This window comes from Azolla caroliniana, unplaced genomic scaffold (genome assembly GCF_043228905.1).
Source record: "Azolla caroliniana isolate FFs.n. ecotype wild unplaced genomic scaffold, voAzoCaro1.0.p SCAF_13, whole genome shotgun sequence".
Taxonomy (NCBI): domain Eukaryota; kingdom Viridiplantae; phylum Streptophyta; class Polypodiopsida; order Salviniales; family Salviniaceae; genus Azolla; species Azolla caroliniana.
The window spans coordinates 16,294,704-16,318,555 of record NW_028230448.1 but is presented as its reverse complement, the minus strand read 5'-3'; the positions used below and the strand labels follow the sequence as shown (position 1 = coordinate 16,318,555).

The following is a 23,852-nucleotide window of genomic DNA, read 5'->3' as shown; positions in this document are numbered from 1 at the left end:
GTTGTCTAGTTGTGATATATTGGAAATGAGAAAACATATTATTAAATAGAAAAGTAGTTGATGCTCATCAACTACCCATGCAAACACTTGAACAAATGTTTTTTTGAATTATATACTTTTTAGTCTACCTACTCCATACCATATGAGACCAATACAATCGACTTAGATGTAGAAAATTGAAATGTGTGTTTGAGTTGGTGTCAACCTAAGAGATACACAAAATAGTTCTCTATTTCATGATTCATCATTTCTCATTAATCTCTTATTTTGAATGTTCACCTTGAGCAATGATTTATGGAATACAATCTGCTAATGTGGTACTTAATGATGACGTGTTGCGCACATTTTCTATGTTGCAACTATAAAGGAACTTTATTAAAACATTACATGGCTCATTTAGCACATCATTGTTAACCCTAAAATAAACCTCTAAAACTAATATATTTGGAAAGGAAAGGAAGTCTTTAGAGTCTTAAAAAAATAAAAGGTAAAGATAAGAAAAGAGAATACTAGCTTTTGTTACATATATACAATACAAATTATATGGTTTTGGCATGTTCTTCATTGACAAATGCATTTTTGCAAGTTTGCGGATTTATGCTACAAACGGCAACATCCATGCAATTTTGCAATTGGCTAAGTATAACAGAATTGATGTTCCTTCTAAGGAACCTTGATCACTTTGGATTATTGTTGTTCAATATTGCCTTCTCAAAGGAAAATACCACCACTTTCTCTCAAATATCCATTTATATATCATAGAGCCATTATTTAGAACCTCGCTATTATACATTGCAAAGAGTTCTTATTAAATGGTAAACTATTATTGTAATTGTGAAGAGTTCTTATAAAGCAAACTATTATTGTAAAATTGTAATTATAAAGAGGTCTTACAATAACAAGCAACGACAAACCCAAACCTACAACCTTAATGGCAGAATGCATAGGTTTTATAGCTATACCATCATATTTATATTTACACTTGGCACTCCATACATCAATTCTCTCATTTTATAACCTCTCTATTGACCTTCCGTCTTAAGACAAGGCACACATTGAAATTTCTACCAGAAACATACATGTTCTCCTTGTAGATATGAAGGAAATGTGATATATTTACTAAAGCTTTCATTACAATGATCTAGACCATTAATTGGATATCACATATTAAAGTTATGTTATCCATGGGAAACATAAATAGTGAGGAGTCTTATTTTTCACAAAGTTAATAAGCAACCCTTTCTGCAAGGGTCTCTTCATTTTTTTTACAAATTAAGTCATACCTATCCATTGATAAATCAAGGATCCAATAACTATCAATCAAGAAAACCTCATTTAAACTTCATTCCTAGCCAACCTTTCTTTGTCTATGATACCTAACCATTAACATCATCCACATCCAACGCCAACATGTTCCAAAACTTTATCTGGGCAATGCAATATTTATTATAGACTTCACATTGTTTTGTATTTGTAGTGTGCAAGATGTTGCTTCTTTGCATGCATCCACTATTACAGAGATAATATGTTAAACTCTTCCACATATATAAATATTTGCATATGTTTGCCTTTTTTGTATTAACAATAAAACTGGGAATTTATGTCAACAATGTAAGTGCATCCAAGAGAGTACTCTACAAAACAAAGCATTTTATTCAACCACCTAGGAAGTGGCCTATATATAAAATAATATTCCATCACCTGTTAATGCTGGCGAACATGCTTGAAAACATCAATCCTAAGGTCCTAAAGTCTAAATATCACATCCAGCACCCATTGGCCTGGACCTGTACGCTGTGACATTGCCATCAATGAATTAGAGCTGTGAAAACCTGGTGTCAGATGTTTTACAATGTATACAAGAATAATGGCGATAACTTCTTTTCTTAGGTGGGTATTGATCATTGAAATTTGCTTTCTTCTTCTTTATGAATAAGCTAAACATTGACTTGCTCTTTGAGACATACAAAAAATAGTAGCTCAGTGGCCATTATCAGTTTGAAAAACTCGAATCCTTCCTCTGTTCTATACTTTGTACTGTTCCCTTTCATCTCTTCAAATCCACGAAATGCATGTTTTAAGTCATCTTGCTTGCTTCTGGAACCTCAAGATCGAAGTTGTATCCACAAAATTCCTTTCATCACATGAAATTCCCTATATATCTAAGAAGTCTTCCTTTCAACACTATCTCCATCAAAAGAAAAAGAATCTTGTAACAGCTTCTCATCAGTTTTAGTGTAATCTACTGAAAGATCACTTGTAGAAAATCCAAAATCCTCTTGGATTGTGTCAGGAGCAGCATCAGTAAGAATGTAGGAACCTGATGGACTGTTTGCTTGTTGCTCGAAGTCAAATTCTATTTCTTCAGATTTCTGGAAATGTTCTCCATTTTCCTCATTATTACGCACTTCATCCGCAAATCTGGTTTTGCTCATCTTCAGATTATCAGTAGGGATGATATACTCATCATCTGCATCACTCACTGTTTCAGCATCAACTTCTGAAGCACGCGCAGTTTCAGTCAGATTTTCTGCTTTAACTGATTCAGTTTGATCTGCTGCAGGATGTTCGAGTTCACGACTTATTTTTACATGTTCAACATCTGAAGCATCTCCACTCTCGATTAATTTCTCAGCTTCGGCTGATTCAATTTTATCTGATGCTGCATGCACAAACTCGCTGGTTTTTTCTGTCAAAACTGGTTGCATGTCCTCTGACAAAGCATTGTCTCTCTCAATTGGATTTCTTTCTCTAAAATGTGTCTCATTTTCAAAATGTGTTGGTTCATCAATGATATCAGACTGCATTTGAGAGTCATCTGGCATTGTTTCGTTATCATCCTCTACAGGGTATGACTGAAAATCATCCCAATCATCGTCATCATTGCTTGACTCAATCTTTTCTGGAGATTTTGGAAACTCCTTATGAGTTAATTGGGGTGATCCTGTGCTTATCATCACTGCTGGTGGGATGATAATGGGAATAACCAACTTTTGAGCGGTGGTTGGGAACACAGGAGGTATTATAATGGTAGATGTTGTCTTTTGAGTTGAAGATGCTCGCAGGATATCCTATTTCAAATGTAAACATCCCTCTCTTGTCAAAATAAAGCAACACTCAAAGACAATGAGCATAGAAAAGTAATTACTTGAAGTTTCTGGCGTAACTCAGTTGGCATTTCTAACAGCACAGATTTTAATTGTACTGCGCAATCTGCTTGTGAAGCCAGGTGTGTCACCAGCTTTATTGCTACTGTTCTCAGTCCCTCTGTTATCTAATGCAAAAACGTAATAGAAAAGTACTTTTAGTCCATGTTCATTCATTATTTCTACATTGAAATATGATGTTTCCACTTCCATTACTCAATTAAAGTTGAATAGTGAAGTACTCGAAAATATGGCATTTATAGGAAGAAATAAAAGACATAGAGGTTTCAAATACCTGAGTCTCTTCAACCATATTTGCTGAAGCTGCAGCAATGACTGCTGGTAACAGTACATGTAAAACCTCTATTTGCGCTTCATTGCCTCCAACTAAAGAATGCAGAAGTACAAGTAGTTTTAATCTCTCACCAATTGATGCTGCTACTTTAGTAGACAAAGGAATCTGGAATACATTCATAATGTTAGACTCTGCACCCTCAAAGAACTGAACAGGAGGAGATCTACAATGTACCTTCAATTGAGTGTAGACACCACCAATTATTGGATTGCCAAGATCTTTCATCATCAAAAGAGAGAGTTCATAACTGGACTCATGTTTCTCTTCTGTAATAGCGGACTGTACAACATTCCGCAAAGTCTGAAGAGCAGCTAGTTGTATCTGCAATATCATTCTTTGATACAGATATAGATGTGCTGGTATAAGAAAATATGCAAACTACTCATATTGATGATCAAACCTCAATTTGGGAAGCTATCAATGCAGAGCGAAAACATCGTACACAATGGTCCAAAATCAAGTGTCTTGTTGAACTTTCAGAAGATACTATATCTGATGTGGTTCTTGCTGCATTCATTATGACTTGAGTGATAGAAAGCAGAAGTTCCAAAAATACAACTACTTTTGATACAGTTCCTTCGAAATTTTCTCTATCTCCATTTTCTTCTGCATTGCAGGACTTCATCAGAAAATCAAAAGATTCTGAAATATTCTGGATGATGGTATACAAAATTGAAGCTTTTTGATCCACTGCAAAATTTAGTAAATATAGCTGCATTAATATAAAATCCCACAAATAGAACGTGCAGTTAGATAGCACACTGAATCCTATAAATCATCAATTCCACATTCCTGGAAATTTACATTATATGCAATGTTACATAGAGTAACCCGAAATCACAACACAAAAAACCTGCTCAAGTCAGTCACAACATTAAACACTTATCAAAAGCATATGTTGATCTCAAGCGATCTCAAACTTTTTTTTAAGCTTCCATTACACATGACCACATAAGACTAAAACTTTCTAAGCCAAGAACGCACTCTAAACCACATGATTATTTGAAAATCATGAAACCATCCAGCACGATACCTGTGGATGTAATAACCAAAGTAGTTAGTTTTGATACAAACTTCACAGCAGAAGATGAGAATCTAGAAGAAGATTTGATAAACTCGAGTCCCATGAAAAGCATGATAGGTACAAGTTGGATTTTCCTCTGTAATATAAAACTAGAGATGAGAATAAGAATTTTTGTTTCTGCAAGAGAAACTTTGTGAATACACTGATTCATAACATCATAAATATTGGCTTGGGAATGATTCTAGCAAGAAACACAAGATGTACCTCATCAGGTGACCTTTGTGCAAGTATCTCCAAGATTTCGAAACAGATGAAAATGATAGAATCATCTTTCAGCCCACTCACAATAGCCCCAGAAGCAACACTGTTTGAGTATGATGATCCAATATCATCACATATGATTTTAAAAAAATCTAAGTTTAAGCAATTCCTTTATTAATTCATAAAGGTAAAATTGAATAGGATGCACTCCTCAAATGGAAGTTAGTGTTTTTATAATATATACTATGTACACTTATGGAGTGAGTCATAATTTTAAATTTATTAGCTTCTTCTGATAGGTTCTAACGGCCTTCTGCATTCAACTTGTAGATTAGAAATTTAAACAAGTGGCAATATTCACTCAGATAATGACTATTTTGGCGTGTCAATCATTCCCGGTTCGGAAGCCAGCTGATATAGATTCCTAATATCACCTATTTTATTCAACACACGGGCTAATAACTCCTGGTCACACCTCTACGCAATCTGCGTCGTTTGGTGAGCAAGGATAGTACCATTATCCTGGAAATCCTAGTGTTACTAGCAATGTCGATTTTTATGCATTGCCTGAATAAGGGAAGTTCGATTGGAGAAGGTTCAGTATTAGCAAAAACAATGAATAGAAGTGTGGAACTAAGAAAAGAACAAGTGGAAATTTCCAATGACTTCCCTTCTCAAATAAACAGGAGGACTAAGAAACAGCATAACTTATCAGCATATTATATCCAAGCAGGTGGCATCTGTTTTAAGAATGGATATGTGAAATAAAAAGTCCATCTTGAAATCTAACCTGCTTAAAACTTGTTGAGTATGATACAAGCATGATTCAGTTGCAACGACTAACCAACCTTCAGTTGCAAAGAATTCATCTGGAGACCTCATCAGTATCTGCAATTATGGTTCTGTAAGCTACAATATGCGACTTATTTAATAACAAACACCACGCCTTTCTAAATTGTGAACAACTTGCATTCAACCTGCTTTAAAATGGACAAGATAATCTGCCATGCTGATGAAGGTGATTTGAATTTGAGTTGCATCACTGTCTGGGCAACATTCAAGAGCTTTATATTACTAAGCATGCAGTACAAAAGTCTAGCATTTAATACCCTGTTGCAACATTACCTGCAATAGCTCTTCAATCAATTGAGCAGACAGCAACTTAGGATGCTGTAAACCTTGCTCAAAAAGATACTTGATTCCGTGAAGTGCTACCAGTCTAAAATCATCTTTCAACGTGATTGAATGATTCTTTGTTTTCAAAGAAATGGAATGGAAACTATTGGAATTCAAGGATTTACTATTTTCTGAATTCCCTTGGCATAGTATAGAAAAGCAGAGGGCCCAGAGGTGATGAAAATCATCCATTGATAAAGATACTGTTACGTTCAATTTTGCTATGCTATTCGGTTCTGCCAGATCTCTGATATCTCCTTCTTGAATGTTTAATGTTACAGCCTCAAGAATGACGGGCCACACATCCAGAAGGTAAGGTTGAACAATCACAACCGCAGCAGGTAACAAAAGCCCACTTAGAAATGGCTTGTATTGGGTCTGTAACCACCAAAAAATCCATAATTGAGTAAACTCTTATCGTTATTGAGGAGAGAATTTGAGAGAATGGACACTCACCTGTAGCTGAGATGCCCTGAATGTTTTAAGGACAACAAAATCCCTTAATAAGCCAATCCATAGTTCTCTTAATCTGGCGCAGCCATCAACCAACAGCATCCATAAGGATATACCTTCTTTGAATTTGTTGGAACCTTCTGTTATGCAGGTATAAGAATAGCTTTTCACAGAAGCATATGCTCTCAATAAGCTGATTTGAACCTATTAAATGGAAACCAACATCACAGGTGTCTCAACTTTGTCATTATGGCCATCCTAATCATTGTCAAATTTTTCTAGGAGTTCTTACCTTGCAACCTACCCACTCCGCATACGAAGGGAATTGCAAATCATCCAAGTTCATGAGTAAATGTGACATAAGTGTCAGCACACGTTTAAACACTCCAAGATCAGCATTTGATATGCCACTTGTGATAATCTGCAAATATGGTTGAGTTTTAGCTTTCATTGTCATTTTCTTTGCCATACATATTAAGAGTCAAAGTAATGATGTCACAGCAGAATATCAAACTTATACTCGTGAAGAAAGCTGCAACCCAGCATCCAGTAAAGAAGGTCCAGCATTAATATCCAAAGCAGTGCGCACTGCAGAAATGAACTGTGCCTGAAAGATGATAAAATTTACACAAGTCAATGCCCATAAAAAAAAGATCATTATTTCACACATTTAAAAAGCCTCTAACATTGTACCTGGTATTGCTCTAAAATCAGGTGTCCACTAAAATCAGGGTCTCCCGTTTCACCAAACTGCAAGTCATACAGGCGAATATACTTGCATAAGTAATGTTTTATGAAACCTAAACATATAGGTTAACCTCACAGGGCCTACATATGAGAAACTAAGATTTATGCTTAACAAAACGATGAACAGGTGTATGCAAAAAGGAAGAATGTCACATTATAGAAAAATTGTTCTCGTTTTTTACCTATTCATATGATGATGGATTATTTCATACATTAGCGAAAACATAGTACAAGATATCCTCATCATGTGTAATGTGTTCTGCAGATATTGTCAACAATTTCTAGGATTTCCCAATTCATGCATTAACCAAAATGTAGTACACAATATCCTCATCATGTCGTGTGTCGTGTTATGTGTGATTTGTATTATTGCTAGAGATCAGAATAATATAATACCTTATAGGTACTGCATTTGAATCAGATAATTTAACATTCTGATTTGTTAGGTAGCGGATTTTGATTATATGTGTATTTATTTGGACTGAGATTATTGCCCTATCTTGAGATGAGATACATGTGGTCCTGTGGACCTCCGGATACTAGATAATTGTCAGACTGGAGACAATTTCATTATTTTGGGACAAAGATGATTAACCTTGGAGGCAAATATGACTGATTACAGAAAGACTGACAGATCAGATCAGCAGGAAAAGAGATTTTCTTTCTTGAGCAAATGTGGCTGTTTGAATTTCTAACATGCAGTCGCCATATGACCACCAGAGTGGCTTTATGCCGATCTGTAGAGGATTGTACCTACTCGAAGACCAAACTCCTTCGGATGATTTTATTCTTATCTGATAGCATAAAGAGGCCTGACTGGGACTGCTGTTAAATTAATAGGTAGCCTCAATGTCGTTTTGTACAAATTAATCGACTCGTTGGAAAAGTTATTTTGATACTGTGATAGAAAAGTTAGTGAGAAGTCAAACACCAAGACATGAAGAGAACAAATAAAATGTAAATCAACAATCAATCAAGCATGGTTTATATGCTGTTTTTTCAACTACTTCTACTTAATGCAGTTCTGCATTACCTTCTTAAGAATTAACACAAGTAGTGATACACCTTTTTCCCGCAAGCTTTCAAACACACCTGTTGAGACCTGTTTGATCATTGACAGTAAACAATAGTAACGATTGCTGTCAGTATTTTGAGACCTTTTGACAACCTACTGCCACATGGCTACATAATTTACTGGACAATGATTCTCTAAATCGAGTGTGTGCATGTATGAAAGTATATATCTTTTTGGGTTGTAAAAATCCAAGTCCATAGATACATGTAAGAAATCTGTAAAGTTCAAAAGTGTGGATTAAAAATATGCAGTCAAGAATTGATGAGAGATGCTATATGGACATCACCTGGTATGCCAGAGCAACAAGCTGACCTAGCTGAATTACAAGCCAATCTGCTCCAGAGTTAGAAGCAGATCTAGAAAAAAGATCATCCTTGGCAAGTACCAGGTTGAAATGTCGTGGATCCTCGCCAACAGCTGTTGGCAGACGAACTAAGCACCTGTACATAGGTTATTATTCTTTCAACATGAGTAATCTAAGTATCTTCCACAGGTTATTGGTTAAATATTGAAGTACAATTTAGAAAAATGACTGACATGAGGATAGAAAGTCATGACAGCAAGATATTTTGGTACCTTTTTCGGTCATTTCCAGATGATTTTATTTTTAAATAAGGACATAGGATTTAGATAAAAAAATAGTGCGATATGATTTACGATCAAGTCATTATGTGATTTACAACAGACATTAAAAAACATATGGCCAAATTTATGTGATTCAGGAACCCTGCATTTTCAGCCTAGGTTTCTATAACCTAGAATAATAATCAGAGGCATTTACTCTGCGGCAAATAAACGAGTACTGTAACGAGGTAGCTGATCTCCTTCCCTGAACTGCATCTTAACACTACTGGAGGAAGTAAATGAAGAATTTTGTTGATCAGATTTCTCGATCATTCCCTCTTCATCATCACCAAATGATCGATCTTTGTTGGAAGAAAGTACAGATTGAGAACTGGCATCTATGTTCCTTGCTGTGCTACCAGCAGCGATTGTCGAAGAGGTTGCTAAAACCTACAAGAAAAGAGAAGAAATAATGAGAAATGCCATGAGATGGATATTTAACATTAATGTTTCAAACATAATATGAAACTCACGACATTTCGGCAAAGATGAAGCCAGCGGAAGACATACAATGGGCATGCTGCCTCTAATAAGCAAACTAGAGTCATGCGTACAAGCTGAATTATACTAAATACATAAATCAAAGTTAGTTCAGCAAATTCATAATACGATACATAAATCCAATATAATGCATCAAAGCATAAAAAACCTCTCTTATTAAGCTTGAATGCATAGATAAATGTGGTAAACCTTGGATCTGTCTCAGTATCGAGCATGGCAAAAAGTTTCTCTTCAATCCGTTCATCAATCATTGCAACCTGCATTTTGTTTTAAAGGTGATTATGCAGGAGCTAAGAAGCATGAAAGTCAAGACATGACACCATAAGATAATAATGTCTTACAGGATCACGTTCAGCAAGATGCCGCAATGTACAAACAGCAGCTTGCCTTAAGGAAGGCTGTACAAGAAACAATAAGCCATGTGACAAATGAAATCCAAACTTGGAATATATACAAAGAAATCATGCTGCTTCAGCTTACAAACACCTGTTTGGACCAAAGTGTTGGAGTCAGTCGCTGCACATGTATGTGAAAGGAGACTGCTTGAGGTGCAAACAAGACCAATTGCTGGCTGAATAATACCGACCTAAACATCACACAGAAAAAGTATTGATTAGACCTCCTAAAAATACTGCAGGAATATACCCATGTTTTTAGAGCATACTCTAGTAATGACGCAGGCTCCTCCACAAAGCTGATCTCAGCAATCACTGACTGATAAGAAACATAAATATGAGCAAATTAAATGCTTTACTAAGGATAACATATTCAACTATTGAAAGTGTTTCACTTCAATCATTATGGCACCAGTTCAGGAAGAGTCAATGAAGACAATTCCATCTGACTCTTTATGAGCTTATGCAGGCGCTGGATATTTGCTGATTCAAGATAGAAAAGCAAACCTTGCAACGAGAGAAAAATGAGCTCCCTGGAGAAAGCTCAGGGCCTATGACTGCAATAATTGCATTTATCAAACGCCCAAGACATTGACGTACTTCAGGACCAGCATGCTCCTCAGAGAGTAAAATTTCCATTACTAAAGACATTGTCGCCTGCATATGGCACACCGCAATCATGTGAGCTCTCAAATATGGCATCCATATCTTAGAAACTACACTGATCAGGATAAATAGATATACTACCTTCACTTGAAAAATAAAAAATAAAACTCTCCCTATCATTTCAGACTAATAACGTAAGAGATTACATACTGCCCAAAATCTTATGTATGCTTTACCTTCCCTGTTAAGGTGATTTCAAATTTATATTCCTTTTTGTAGCAGCCCACATTTTGTGAAACTTTAAACTGCATCACCTATAGGTTTTTTGTTAACCACATTACTCATGGGTAAGAAGAATACTCACGTCCATATTCCACTCATATGGCTGGTTTTTTCCTGTTTTTACAAGAAGTGCATGAATTCTATATGCAGTCAACTCTTACTGCAAAATTCCTCTTCGCAGCATTCTTCCACACATTGTAATATGACTAGTAAAATGATACAATAATGAAACTGAAACTACAAACTAAATACACAAAAGCTTTGCCTGAATCTTTGTATTTCTCAATAATATAGAACAGAAATCTCAGGCAGCAAGAAGCTCACTGCTCACTGACAGCTCATGATACAATCTGCAAATGGTTTGTCTTCCAAAAAATGCATTGTCCGAAGGTATTACAGCATTGGTGGCCTATCAATCTAAGGTACTTTATTAATAGGTGTCTTATCTCCATATTAACAAACAAACGATCTTTGACCCACATTAATAAACAAGTATCACTCTTGTCATAGCATTGATTAATCTTCAAGACTTAGTATCTGAATTTTAGAGACTATATGATGTTGACAACATACACCTAGCAGCAGTTTTAAAACTTTATTTCAAATATCTAGGTTGATCCTCTACAAATTTCGATCCATTTTTCCCATAGTTTTGACCAATTTCATATAAAAGACACCTGGATTAAATACCTGGACATGGGGAACATATGTGAGACCAGCTGCCTCCACTGTCAGCCAAAGACTATGCAATGACCATATATGAACCAAAGGTTTAGGATCCCTGGACATTAGGCACAGAATTTGCACAGTGGCAGGAACTAATGCAGATAATGTCATTCCTCCTTTGCTGAAAAAAACAGATTTTGCTGCGTAAGTACATAATTAGAGTACATCACAATGTCAAAGTTCTTTCATAATTTCTATCAGTCTATGACAGTAAATAAACTCAGGAACTTATTTCTACCTCCTATGTATACATCCTAATGCAAAAGCCACAGATCCCCTCATGCCAATGTCTGACACCCCAGTTGCATCTGCAAGAAGTGATTTCATCTGCACCACAAGTTTAAAAGAATATTATAGAAATATCAAACAGCATAGAAATATATGTGTTGGTTTTAAGTTATACCAAACGGGCTGCAAAAACATCATTGCCTAGACGAGCAAGGATGCCCAGTCCTTCAGCAGCAGCACGACGCTGGGCCGTTGTTGAAGTTTCTTCAGCCATAATCCCCTGCCCAAATCTCATTTCAAAGAAATATTCTTCCAGAACAGATAAAAACTTTCAAATATATATATATATATATATATATATATATATATATATATATTCCTTTAATCAACAAAAGAAAGCACTACACCAACAGACAAAAAACTTGTCATGATTCATTGCAAATAGCTGGACTTACAAATCCTACTCTAAAAAGCCAAACATTACAACTTATAAGAATGCAGTTTCACAACACGTTGCAGTGTTTTGAATAGATACACAGGATGATTTTATTTCAAATTTCTGACTTCTCAAAGGGCACATGTATGAGTAGGACTGATTTTGAAGACTTGGAAATTTGTGCTTTAATTTTCACCTGGTAAATATGAGTTGGATCTCAAAAAATACTCAGACTAATTGTCAGAGAGACGTTTTTTATCTAGCTGAAACAAAGGTATTATTACATTTCCAAAACGTTGAATTTAGCACATTAATCTCTTTTAAGTCTTTTTTTGTTTGGGAAGAATTTTAAAAATGAATATATCACATAAATGAGGCACATTATCAATCTTTGCAAGCAATTCCTTAAACCAGCATATCACCTGATCAAATCCCACATTTCTTGTTATCTGAACAGACCTCTCAACTGTCCTAATCATTAGTTCTAGTTTATTGTGTCTGTTTCTTTATATCTTGCTGGCTCCTGAGCACTGCCCGAGTAAAATGATTTCAACTTTGTTTTCTTTTCTTAAAGAGAATGGAACTTATATTGGGACATCCAAATTGTAACAAATAGAAGTATGGTGACAGAATATTTTGATGTAGAAGCCTGTATAGATATGCTTCAAAATGAGCACAGGCCATTCAAAGCACAAATCAATTAGTAGAAATAATCTCTCAGACTTCAAATAATTGTTTCAGGTATTTTCTATCCTCACCAAGATCTACTTGAAGGTACAAAACCAAAAGCAGTTTATATGGTTCACAAAATTAAGTATGAGGAAGGGAAAACACAAAGTTGAAACAAAACCTGGAAAAGAAACTGTAGCCTGCGATTTAACTCAGGTTCATATTCCGAGCTACGCAGTCGTAGAGTTTCCTGGAGATGGGATGGAAACGGCACAATTACTAGTGATTTTAAGCATAACGTTCTGCAAACCTTACATCAAATCATTCTAACACAATTTACCTTGACAGATGCAAGAAGAGCCACACATATATTAGTGACATTGGCTTCCTGGTAGCTTTGTTTCTTACACAGTTTTACAGATGCTTCCAGAATATCAACGAGCTGGAGCTTCATGGATTCTTTCTGAATTGAATAACAATTGTCATCATAAATGAAAGATTGATCTGTAAGCCATGTAAATAATTTATTGGAGTTCCGTGAAACATACTTGGGCAGCAAAAATTGATCCAAAGCATAAAAGTAACTCATTGAGAAGTAGTGTGGATACGGAAAAAGGCTGCAACACATCACAGGAAGACACATACCCAATCTGTCAAAAGCCCAACAGAAACATTTGCCAAACGGTTAATCAATTAAGCACGCACTTGCGGGAACATGGAGATATTATGAGTGTCCCATACACAGGGAAGGGGTCCATCAGATCCTCCATCAAATGCACGTAAATCATCTTCAAATGAGTCCCTAGTACCAAAAACAAAAATAAATATCTAGCCTGCATTTACATTAGATGGGCATAGACATAGACATAGAGAACGTATTCAACCTTCCCGGCACCCAAGGACCAAGTGAAGAGTCTCGATAGTCTAGCAATTGTCTCAAACATGAACTTTGGCCCCAAACTGCTGGATATCTGACACAAGATGTCAAGTTATTTTAGGACTTACCATATTTGTAAAGTTCATCCACTAAAATTGTTAACTCACTTAAATGGGCTTGTGCACATGCCCAATAGAATGTTATGGTCATTTCTGTAGCAAAATGAGCTAGGAAGTGATCGATATGCCATGAGAGTTCTCATTAAGAAGGTGTCGACAGCTTGTTTGAGTTCTCCTGACACTTGTTGTAATTTAGTAGAGGAAAGGTAAGCTAGAGCCCTAAGAAAGAAAAATAACAGATCAAATCAGAGTTTTATATCAAGGATTGTTTATGATAAACTCCAACAAAATTGGCACATTCCAAGTTACAAGTACAAAGAAAGCTCAAAGGTCCAGAATCATTTATCACAGTCAACGCATGTTTAAGCTGTACGGAACCTCCTATAAGAAACATCAAACACATACACATTAAGATATCCAAGAACTGGTTGCAGAATAACTCCCTCCTCCTTAGATGAAAAATTGGGAACCACATAACTCTTCACAAACGCAGTTAATGCCTCAACGGCTGCTGACCAGCCACTGCAAAATCCCAGTGTATATAGACAAAGATAGATGTTGATAAGCTTGCAAAAAAACAGGCAAGTATTCAACAAAGCAGGTGACTTACCAGACCTCTGCTATAAGATTAGACTCAGCCTGCCTTAATCGTACTTCAGAGTTTCCTCCAAATGGTACTGTCCATAATGCAAGAATATCGAACTCTTGTTCTTTCATCTCCTAATCTCCAATAGAAGAGAAACCATTCGCAAATAGTATAAGATCTTTAAAAGATGTCTACAATTCTCTGGATTTATGAAGACAACAAAAAATAAAGATTCTAGCTCGAAATTTTATCCCACAGACTTGAGTCATCCACTTCTTGGGACATATGGTTGTGACATATTTAGATTTCAGCTTAATGTGTTTATGTTTGAAACATTGCAGCTGTTGTGCAAAATACTTAAACAAATGGGTGATGCCTAAAAACAAAATGATGTGAAAGGTAACCATAAAAATGTAAACCGTTAGTATGATTATTAGACACAAACATCCCAAAACCATACTGTACCTAAATTATATAAGCTGTTAATAAGAGATTACCCCCACTTCTTCTATGTTGTACTTATTAGATTCAATTTGCAATTTGAAGCCTCACCTCTTTCCTCATTGACGTGATAACAGAAGCAATGAGAAGCCATCCAGCTTCCTTCTCTAAACCTGCAGAGGCAGGATTCCGCCTATCATCTAGGATTAATCTCTTCGCAACACCAAGGATTGCAGCAGGTAGCCTGACAAAGCAGAGGTGCATAATTGAATCAGTAAAATTCTTAAAATGTATGTATATTCCCAATCTGTAACATCAACTGATAATAAGGCACGTTGATTACAATAGTTCTACGTACCATGATGGCAACCCTAAAGAGAACCTAGGCGATGCAGCTAAAATTGCACCCAGCATTAATGTTTGTCCATGCAACGCATCTAGCTCCTGTTTCAACCTGTCACCCTGCCATGAAACAAAGCCTCAAGAAATGGTCAGAAGGACATGATCAATCCACAGTTGCAAATGGTTTAATACCAATACCTTCTCTATTGCAAGAATCTCTCTTATCGCACGAATTGTGGTGATTCCAAATGACATGAGACTATTTGCACAAAATGGATCCACCTCAGTTAGTACTTGTATGGTCAACGCTGTTTCTACCCGTACCTGTGAAAAAACTCAAATGGTCACAGAAATGTGGAGATGTAAAGAGATAATGTATAGAGACTAGTAACTTACAGCCATTGTAGAGTTTGACAAAGCCATGACTAAGGAATTTTCAAGTGGCTCACGTGCAGAAGAAGGAACCTGGGTAGAAAGGCAGATTACAAACCTATTCTTCATTGGGGAACTGCCAATACAAAGCTTATGAAAATAACCTCTCCAAGAACAGATAGAAGATGTGATATTGTCCTCAAAATAACCACCAGCATGGAAGCACTCGTATCTGATAATGAAAGCTGTTAACATATGGCAAAATCAATTAAATCGGGATATATATCAAGTTGAAACAAAAAACTCTATTGACCTGCTGTAGTTGTGAGTAACTCAGCAAAACATTTCAAAGCAATAAATCCATATTTCTATTAAACTGTTCAAAATAAACAGAATCATAATCCTGTCACTGATGGTGCTCTTACCATTTCATGACCCTACTGGTTGTCTTATGCCCTATGTTCAATAGGTAACTCTTAAATCAATTTTTTAATTCCAACAGAATATTTGACCTCATATCTTGGAGCTTTTATTTTAGGCTCCCAATGCTAATCATACTCTTCTTTCTTTTTGGGTTTTGAAAACAGGGCAGCAGTAACGTTTAATGCGCGTAAAAAATCACCATAATTTCCCTGGATACTTTTAACACTAGAAGCTAGAATTTTATATCTCCTCTCTCTCATGTCCAGTAAACATTGTTTCCCCATCAATCATTAACACATTTAGATATATATGATTTAAAAGTGTTCATATCACAATGACTTGCCTGCTTAGTCATAAGGGTCAAAAACTCCTTTTGAGCTGGCTCACTCATCTGCTCTACAATACCTACACGAAGGATATATAGCACACATGCCTATTCACAAAAAACTGAAGTATCAGCGAAACATGGTTTCCAGACTAAGGTTATAAAATATACATGGCTGGCAACAGAGTCACTAAATTTGCAGTTCTTCAGAATGAAAGAGCATAGTGGACAGATGATTCTTCCTTAGAACCTGACAATGTGCATCGATTTGTGATTTCACATTAAAACTCAGCATGCCCATTGCTTGTATCGCAAAGTTTTGTAGCTCAAAATCACTATGTCCGTATGTAAAATGCATTCCCTGGGAGATCAAAATGTTCCTGTGAGATCCTTGAAATTCTAAAAAATAAAAAGTTAGAACCCAGATAATATAAGTTATAAATACCAATTTTTACTTCCTATGACCAAATCGGCAGGCAAGAGCTACATCATCAGAAAGTTCGTCTCTATGACTTCACCTCATGTTCAATGGGAATGACTAGAAATGAAGCTTATCTAACATGCAAGGATGCTCCTGTATCTTCTTGACTGATATACTCAGAACTTTCCTTAATAGCTTTATAAGACTTACATATAGGATTAGTAAGAGCCACGGGTAGAGTGGATTTGCTACGTAGATACTGTAGGAGTGTGAAACTATTATCGAGAGGACATCCACTATCAGAACATCATGGTTGCATGTAGGATATAAACGGTGTGGGAGTCAGGATTGGATCCAAAGGGACGTGTGTCTCGTAATCTCAACTTTTGTAAGCATGAGTAGTACATGCTAATTGTTGTCTGGAAATAATTATAATATAAACAAAGATTTATATTTTATGTTGCATACCTGTGTATCCAAGTCACTGTTAATTAACATTCTGGACTAACTCTAACCTTGTAAGAAACTTTTAGATAACATTTGCCGATCTTACATTTTATTGAAAGCTTGTACCAACTAGCCTTGCACAATTCTAGCCATGAATGGAATTTTGTACTAAATAGCCATACAGGATTCAAGGCATATCTTCTAATCGTTGGCTGGGTGACATATTGAAATAATATCCTCGCTAGTGTACAAAACAAGATCTAAACTTCTCGAACACAATCATGAGGATTGACTTTCCTAAAATGAAGACAATAGCATGGTCCAGAGAAGATACAGGTTAAACAGCTTAAATATGCTTACATGCAATGAAAAAAAGTAAAAGATTTAGCTGATATAAGTGAAGGATATTAACCTGCAAGAAAGAAACCCACGCCATGGTTAACCCTACACGTACTTCACGATAAAGAGGCCCTGTTGCTGAAAGCATAAAATAATGAATGATATAAACTGTAAATGGTGACCAGTAGAATGCAATGTAAAGAATCTTGTTTGATTTTCGTATTGATCAAGGAAATTCAGTTCGGAAATATAACAAAGGAGGCAAAATAAATCAACATGAGTACCAAATGAATGATACCTCGAATAAATGGTCCAATGAGATGCTTTTGGATACCACCCTCAACTGTCCTAAATACGGCTGATTGTGGTTTTCCCCGCGGTTGTATCTTCAGCAATATAAGGCAAAGTTGTCAAATAAACACATAAAAAACCACCATTTCAAATTAATAACTTTAACTTTGTACACAAGTATTTTGAAAGAGAGCTACAACGTTATTAAAAACTCAGTTGCAGCCTGTTGAAACACCTAATAATAGCACTTTCTTCCATTCTACTGAGGACCTTAATACAATCTTTCTTCCATTCTTTTTTCTTTCTTCTTATGTATTTCTGCCGTTGGTTGCTGTACTAGAACCACTTATTTTAATTCTTTTGTTTAATAAGTAAAAAAGATTGACATGACAAAAATAAACTGTCATCACATCATTTTTTTATGATGAAGATACATAGATGAACTCTTGAAGAAACACATTTCTCTGATATACCCACAATCCATTATGGAGGAATCATGCACATAAATGTGATTGCATTGTATGGTCTTAAGTAGAAGAAAAAGTTTCAAAAATACAGAAGTATTGTAGATTTGGAACAACGTCTCAATTGCTTTCCAACAGAGAGTAGAATCATGAAAGAGGAAGCGAGTTACAGCTGTATCGACAAAGTTCTTGATCAACAAGAATACATGGGCCAGCCTCTCACAATTCTCATTTGATCATTTATATTCTCATAATTCAAAATGTTGTACCAGTGGAATTTGCATATGCACATAAACCGTTTCAGTTAAACTTAGTAGAGCATGAGCATCTATCATTTTACAACACAGCTGCTAATGCTGACTACTTGAAAGTAGCTGCTTGATAGGGTTTATAAACATTTTTATTACTATAGATAATCATAATTCAAGCTATCATACATGGGGCACAAACATAAAAAAAAAGATGCATTATCAATATAAGTTGTAACTGGGCATCTAGATGAAATTTAAGGATATCAATCTCAAAAATATCTTATCGTTTGACTATTTATAATCTCATTATTTGAAATATTGTCACAGTTTAATTGCCTTAGGGAATAACTGTTTAACTCAGACTTAGTCCAAATTGTCCTAATATTTTACTGACTATTTCCAATTACCAGCTTCATAAAATTAATACAGATGAATCAAGGTACCAAATTTCTCATCAATATAACTTCTCATTTGACTGTTTATAATTTCATAATTTGAAATATTGACAACAGTTTAATTGTCTTATGGAAATAAACTGTCGCTCAAACTTAGAAGAGCATAAGCACATTACAGGTAACCAAATGGTCCTAATATTGACTATTTTCCAATTATTTGCTTCATAAAGTTTTTTTTTTAATAAATATGTTTATCATTATAGAAAATCATAATTTGAACTGTCATACATGAGTGCTACAAACATAAAAAAAAAGTGACGTTATCAATATAAGTAACACCTGAGCATCTGGATGAAGTCCAAGGGCAAGTAAGGCTCCTAATGTTGACGCAAAGGCATATCTCACAGGCTGTGAAGGGTCTTCCAAAGCCTATGTTGACACAAATAAATGTTTGATAAGCCTTATCATTCACTGACAAGGTCATGTGATAATACCATTTGAAAGAGGACTTATGAAGCACTACCTTCACACAAAGAGCAGAACATCCTTCAAGCCCACCAGATCCTATCCCTGGCCCACCAGCCAAAGCAAAAGCATGTAAACAATTAGCTGCTGCTGACCTTACAATTGAAGACTTGTCTGCTGAACCCAGTCTCAGAACAACACGCAGAGCTTCTGAATAAGCTGATGTAGGTCCACCTCCTCCTGAGCCTTCCAATGCATCCTGAAGCAATTGAAGTGCTGCTTGCCTTACTGATACCTGTATGTAAAAGTTGTTATCACTGGTATAAGACCAATTTATAAGATCTGAGATCATATAAGCTATAGAATACAATTCAAGGACCATTCTTAGATATGAGACACGCACATGGAGACTTATATTCCGCATAATTTGAGTTTTACTTCAAATTTATGATACTTTGCTTCAAATGAGAGGAAATGCCTACATTAATTATACTTTCTGATATAAGATTAGAGGTATTCAAATAGATAAGTCATAGATAAAGAGGTAGAAAACTTTCTAGTCGTGATATTGTACATTAGAAATTTAATTTAGCATCTGTAAAATATGAAGAAATGTCATCCCTAAAAGAGCATGAAATCTAAAAAAGTAGAATGGAAGAAAAAAAATGCATAATGACCTATGAAACCCAAAAGAGTCTAACATGTTATCTTTATCTCATAGGGCACGTTTCCCTATGTGATCAACCACCCTCCAAGAAATGATCACGCAGTCATCCCTATATGCTGCATTATTTTCTCAGGCACATGTCTACCTTAGGTTGGCATATGTTATTTTCCCTGATCCACTTATGTTATGTGAGATCTTCATCCAAAACTATTGGATGCTTGACAATCCTCTTAATATGATTCAGTTTTTTGAATAATGTGGCCACAAAGGCTCGAGAATGTGTAGTTTCTGTTCATACTATCCATGCTTTGGTGAATATACTAAAACGTCCTCTTTGTATCCTCTGCATAAAAGAGAACATATGGTGTTCATAGGCAGCCATTCCTGTTCTGGAATGTGTGATCTTTACGAAGATGGTGTCCATAAACTCTGAAGTATAGTGCCTCGTCCATAATTCACAATTCTGTTTGAAAGCTGTTCTGAAATCGTTATGCAATTTACAGTGTCATACACATAATGCAGAGTGACATTCATATCGATAAACACTACACAGAGAAAAGAGAGGTAGTACTACGTAAATAAGAAATAGGCCCTGAAATAAAAACGGAATACGAGCTTGAGGGTGAGTTTGTTAATAGAAGTAACTTCCTCATTAGATAAGAAAATTTGTAAGCTTTATCCATACATGAGATTCATTAAAGGGAGAAAATTGATTTATATTACATATGATGAACTCCTGAATGTAATATTGAACCTTATTACCTCTGAAAACTTGATCAACTTCGCCACAATATTGCTGGTTTCAGAAAGCCCAGAAGTAAGTTTCTGGCCAAATGACCGATACAATGCACCGAGGCAATTGGCCAAACCTATAAAGCTCAAATATATGGTACATGGTTGGTTAATATTACACATTATTAATTGTCAACAAAAGCAAAAGTCTTCATGATGTACCAATGTAGCCTGCTGTGTCTATCCTTTTGCTTTCTAAAAGCCAACCCTGTAAACTACTGGCTCTTGAATAAATAGAAATACTATCCCCTTTCGAGATTATCTGTATCAATGCCTTCGCACATAGACGACGTACAGGTGGTCGAGCTCCAATCACCAGTAAGGCTTGCAATGCATCTTCACATTTTCTTTGACAACTAAGAATAGTCGCCTGTTAAACCAACACAATTGATAATTAAGATAGTACAAACCAAACACTCCAATCACTTACATTCATTCATCATCAAATCCTTATACATTCATAATACCAGCGCTGGCAAAAAATGCCCAATTTAGTTACAGTAGGAAAATTCTCAGCTTGCCATTCAAGCTTAAGAACAATATGTAATCACCAAATAATCATCATATATTCTTAAAAATTATACATAATTGGCAAGTACCATAAGAAAATACATTTCTTTTTAGTTAGCTACGAAATTTCGAAGGTTTAATAACAAATTTATGTTGCTCTGCAAAGTCAAAAGAATATCTGAAAGGTTTTGTTGCGTTGACATCCAAACAAAGACGGGTGGCCAAATTTTTTACATTTATAACAGCCATACTAAAATCGTGTATACTAACACTTCTAACAATGTCCAAAGGAAAACCAACAAATTTTACAATCATCAAAGCTCTGTATGGTGAAATTCTCAGCTTGCCATTCAAGCTTAAGAACAATATGTAATCACCAAATAATCATCATATATTCTTAAAAATTATACATAATTGGCAAGTACCATAAGAAAATACATTTCTTTTTAGTTAGCTACGAAATTTCGAAGGTTTAATAACAAATTTATGTTGCTCTGCAAAGTCAAAAGAATATCTGAAAGGTTTTGTTGCGTTGACATCCAAACAAAGACGGGTGGCCAAATTTTTTACATTTATAACAGCCATACTAAAATCGTGTATACTAACACTTCTAACAATGTCCAAAGGAAAACCAACAAATTTTACAATCATCAAAGCTCTGTATGGTGAAATTCTCAGCTTGCCATTCAAGCTTAAGAACAATATGTAATCACCAAATAATCATCATATATTCTTAAAAATTATACATAATTGGCAAGTACCATAAGAAAATACATTTCTTTTTAGTTAGCTACGAAATTTCGAAGGTTTAATAACAAATTTATGTTGCTCTGCAAAGTCAAAAGAATATCTGAAAGGTTTTGTTGCGTTGACATCCAAACAAAGACGGGTGGCCAAATTTTTTACATTTATAACAGCCATACTAAAATCGTGTATACTAACACTTCTAACAATGTCCAAAGGAAAACCAACAAATTTTACAATCATCAAAGCTCTGTATGGTGAAATATAAACTACAAAGTAGTTAGTAAGTGAATCAAAAACCTACAGTGGTATTGAACAAGACTATCAAAGAGTTGTCATTCAGCATAATCCATACAACTACGGAGTGTTTTGATAGTGATAGAGAGCAACATCTAAGTAGAAAGGTTTAGCTGATTCGTATTGTTTAGCTTCTTCTCATAGAAAAGACAACCTGCTTCATTGTTCCCAAATAGATAAATCTAAGTTGATATGTTAAGAAGCATACTGAGGCAGGTTCATGTCATTTCTTTAATCATGTCTTATGGAAGAGACAATCATTTCTTCATTGCTTTCATAGATACTCATAATTGTTCCCATGGAAAAGATAATACTTTCAGTAGTAATAACTTGTTGAGTCAAATATGTCATTTCGGACCTTTGGTCAGTTGTTCTCAAAGATGTGACAAAATTTTACGATGCGATCTCTCATTTGTTCATTCCAATTCTCATTCTTAAAATACAAAGAGATTTCTTTCTTTTACACACGCATATACATATGTGTTTTTTGATATACATAAAATATGTACATACATACATACATACATATATATATATATGCAGATGTGAATTGCAATTCAAATCCAAAATGCAGTTGAAAAAAAAAAAACTGTGTTGGCCAGTTTTACCTTGGGGTGATCATCGAGAGAAGAGAGGAGATCCGAGAGCAGATCGAAGCAGATAAGGGGATCAGGGGACTGTGAGGAGGCGGAGGCAGCGATGGACTCGAGCTGCGCGATCAGAATGTCGAGCTTCGACAGAGACGCTGCCTCGGCCATCTCAGGAATTCCACACGGACAGGCCAGAAAGCACGCGAAGCAGAGGAGCTCGATCCGGGCAGCACACTTACTTCTGGTCGTGAGCTTCCTTTTCTTTTCTTTTTTTTTTGCCTTTTGCAGGGGGGGGGGGGGGGTGTTCAAAAGCCCCTGCAGAGGAAGAAGGCGATGGCCCATGGGGAGCTCTGCATAGAGTAGAGCAGGCCGGCCATTGGGACCTTCCTATGGTGTGAATCCTCTCTCGAGTCTTCTCGAGACCTCTCGTGTTTGCCATACCAAGTCGCTCGTCTGTCTGTCTGTCTATCTTCGAGATTCTTTGGGATTCTCTCCCAACGCCTCTGCACGCAACAAATGTCCACCATACCGGTAACAATCGGCAACAGTTCGGTTTAAACCGAACCACGAAACCGCGGCTTAACAGTTTCAAAGGTTCGGTTCAGGTTTAGGTTTTTATTAACGGTTCGGTTTCAATAGTCAAAATCCGCGGTTTAAACGGTTTAACGGGTTTCTTTTTTTCTTCTTTTTTTAAATTTAAAAAATTCTAAAAATTGTTTTTAAACAATTTTTTCATTTTTAGAACTTATTCTCGCATTTTGGGAACATCTTTAAAATTGTAAAAAAAAATTAAAATGAAATACTATAAAGTTTAAACAATTAAAAATTTGACCTATGTTGAAAACTAAAACCGAACCACGAAACTGTGGTTTTTACGGTTTAACGGTTTCGTGGTTCGGTTCGGTTTGGTTCAGGTTTCAAAACATTTTAACAGTTCGGTTTGGACCCTCTCGAACCGAACCGTTGCCGATTGTTACATACCAGCTCACT

The 23,852-nt window shown here is 35.7% G+C and overlaps 1 protein-coding gene across 1 annotated transcript; it reads right to left on the bottom strand.

Annotated features, from left to right (window-relative positions):
- Window positions 1-1,630: 1,630 nt before the first annotated feature.
- SWEETIE (HEAT repeat-containing protein) lies at window positions 1,631-23,088 on the bottom strand. Its single transcript, XM_087329778.1, has 48 exons — window positions 22,881-23,088; window positions 20,884-21,091; window positions 20,692-20,798; window positions 19,321-19,557; window positions 19,137-19,226; window positions 17,695-17,782; window positions 17,470-17,534; window positions 16,440-16,550; window positions 16,208-16,297; window positions 15,606-15,686; window positions 15,466-15,534; window positions 15,268-15,393; window positions 15,086-15,189; window positions 14,839-14,971; window positions 14,311-14,420; window positions 14,106-14,222; window positions 13,749-13,919; window positions 13,589-13,675; window positions 13,410-13,506; window positions 13,253-13,321; window positions 13,045-13,167; window positions 12,886-12,954; window positions 11,775-11,879; window positions 11,610-11,698; window positions 11,336-11,492; window positions 10,265-10,414; window positions 10,027-10,076; window positions 9,849-9,948; window positions 9,704-9,760; window positions 9,552-9,619; window positions 9,335-9,428; window positions 9,019-9,251; window positions 8,524-8,677; window positions 8,196-8,264; window positions 7,109-7,165; window positions 6,936-7,022; window positions 6,708-6,836; window positions 6,419-6,619; window positions 5,912-6,340; window positions 5,764-5,832; window positions 5,577-5,674; window positions 4,790-4,889; window positions 4,535-4,661; window positions 3,902-4,191; window positions 3,676-3,822; window positions 3,442-3,606; window positions 3,149-3,274; window positions 1,631-3,071 (listed from the first exon to the last, which is right to left on the bottom strand). Exons 1-48 carry the CDS (start codon window positions 23,028-23,030, stop codon window positions 2,163-2,165), a joined length of 6,762 nt encoding a protein of 2,253 aa, XP_087185904.1. The 5' UTR covers window positions 23,031-23,088; the 3' UTR covers window positions 1,631-2,162.
- Window positions 23,089-23,852: the final 764 nt, after the last annotated feature.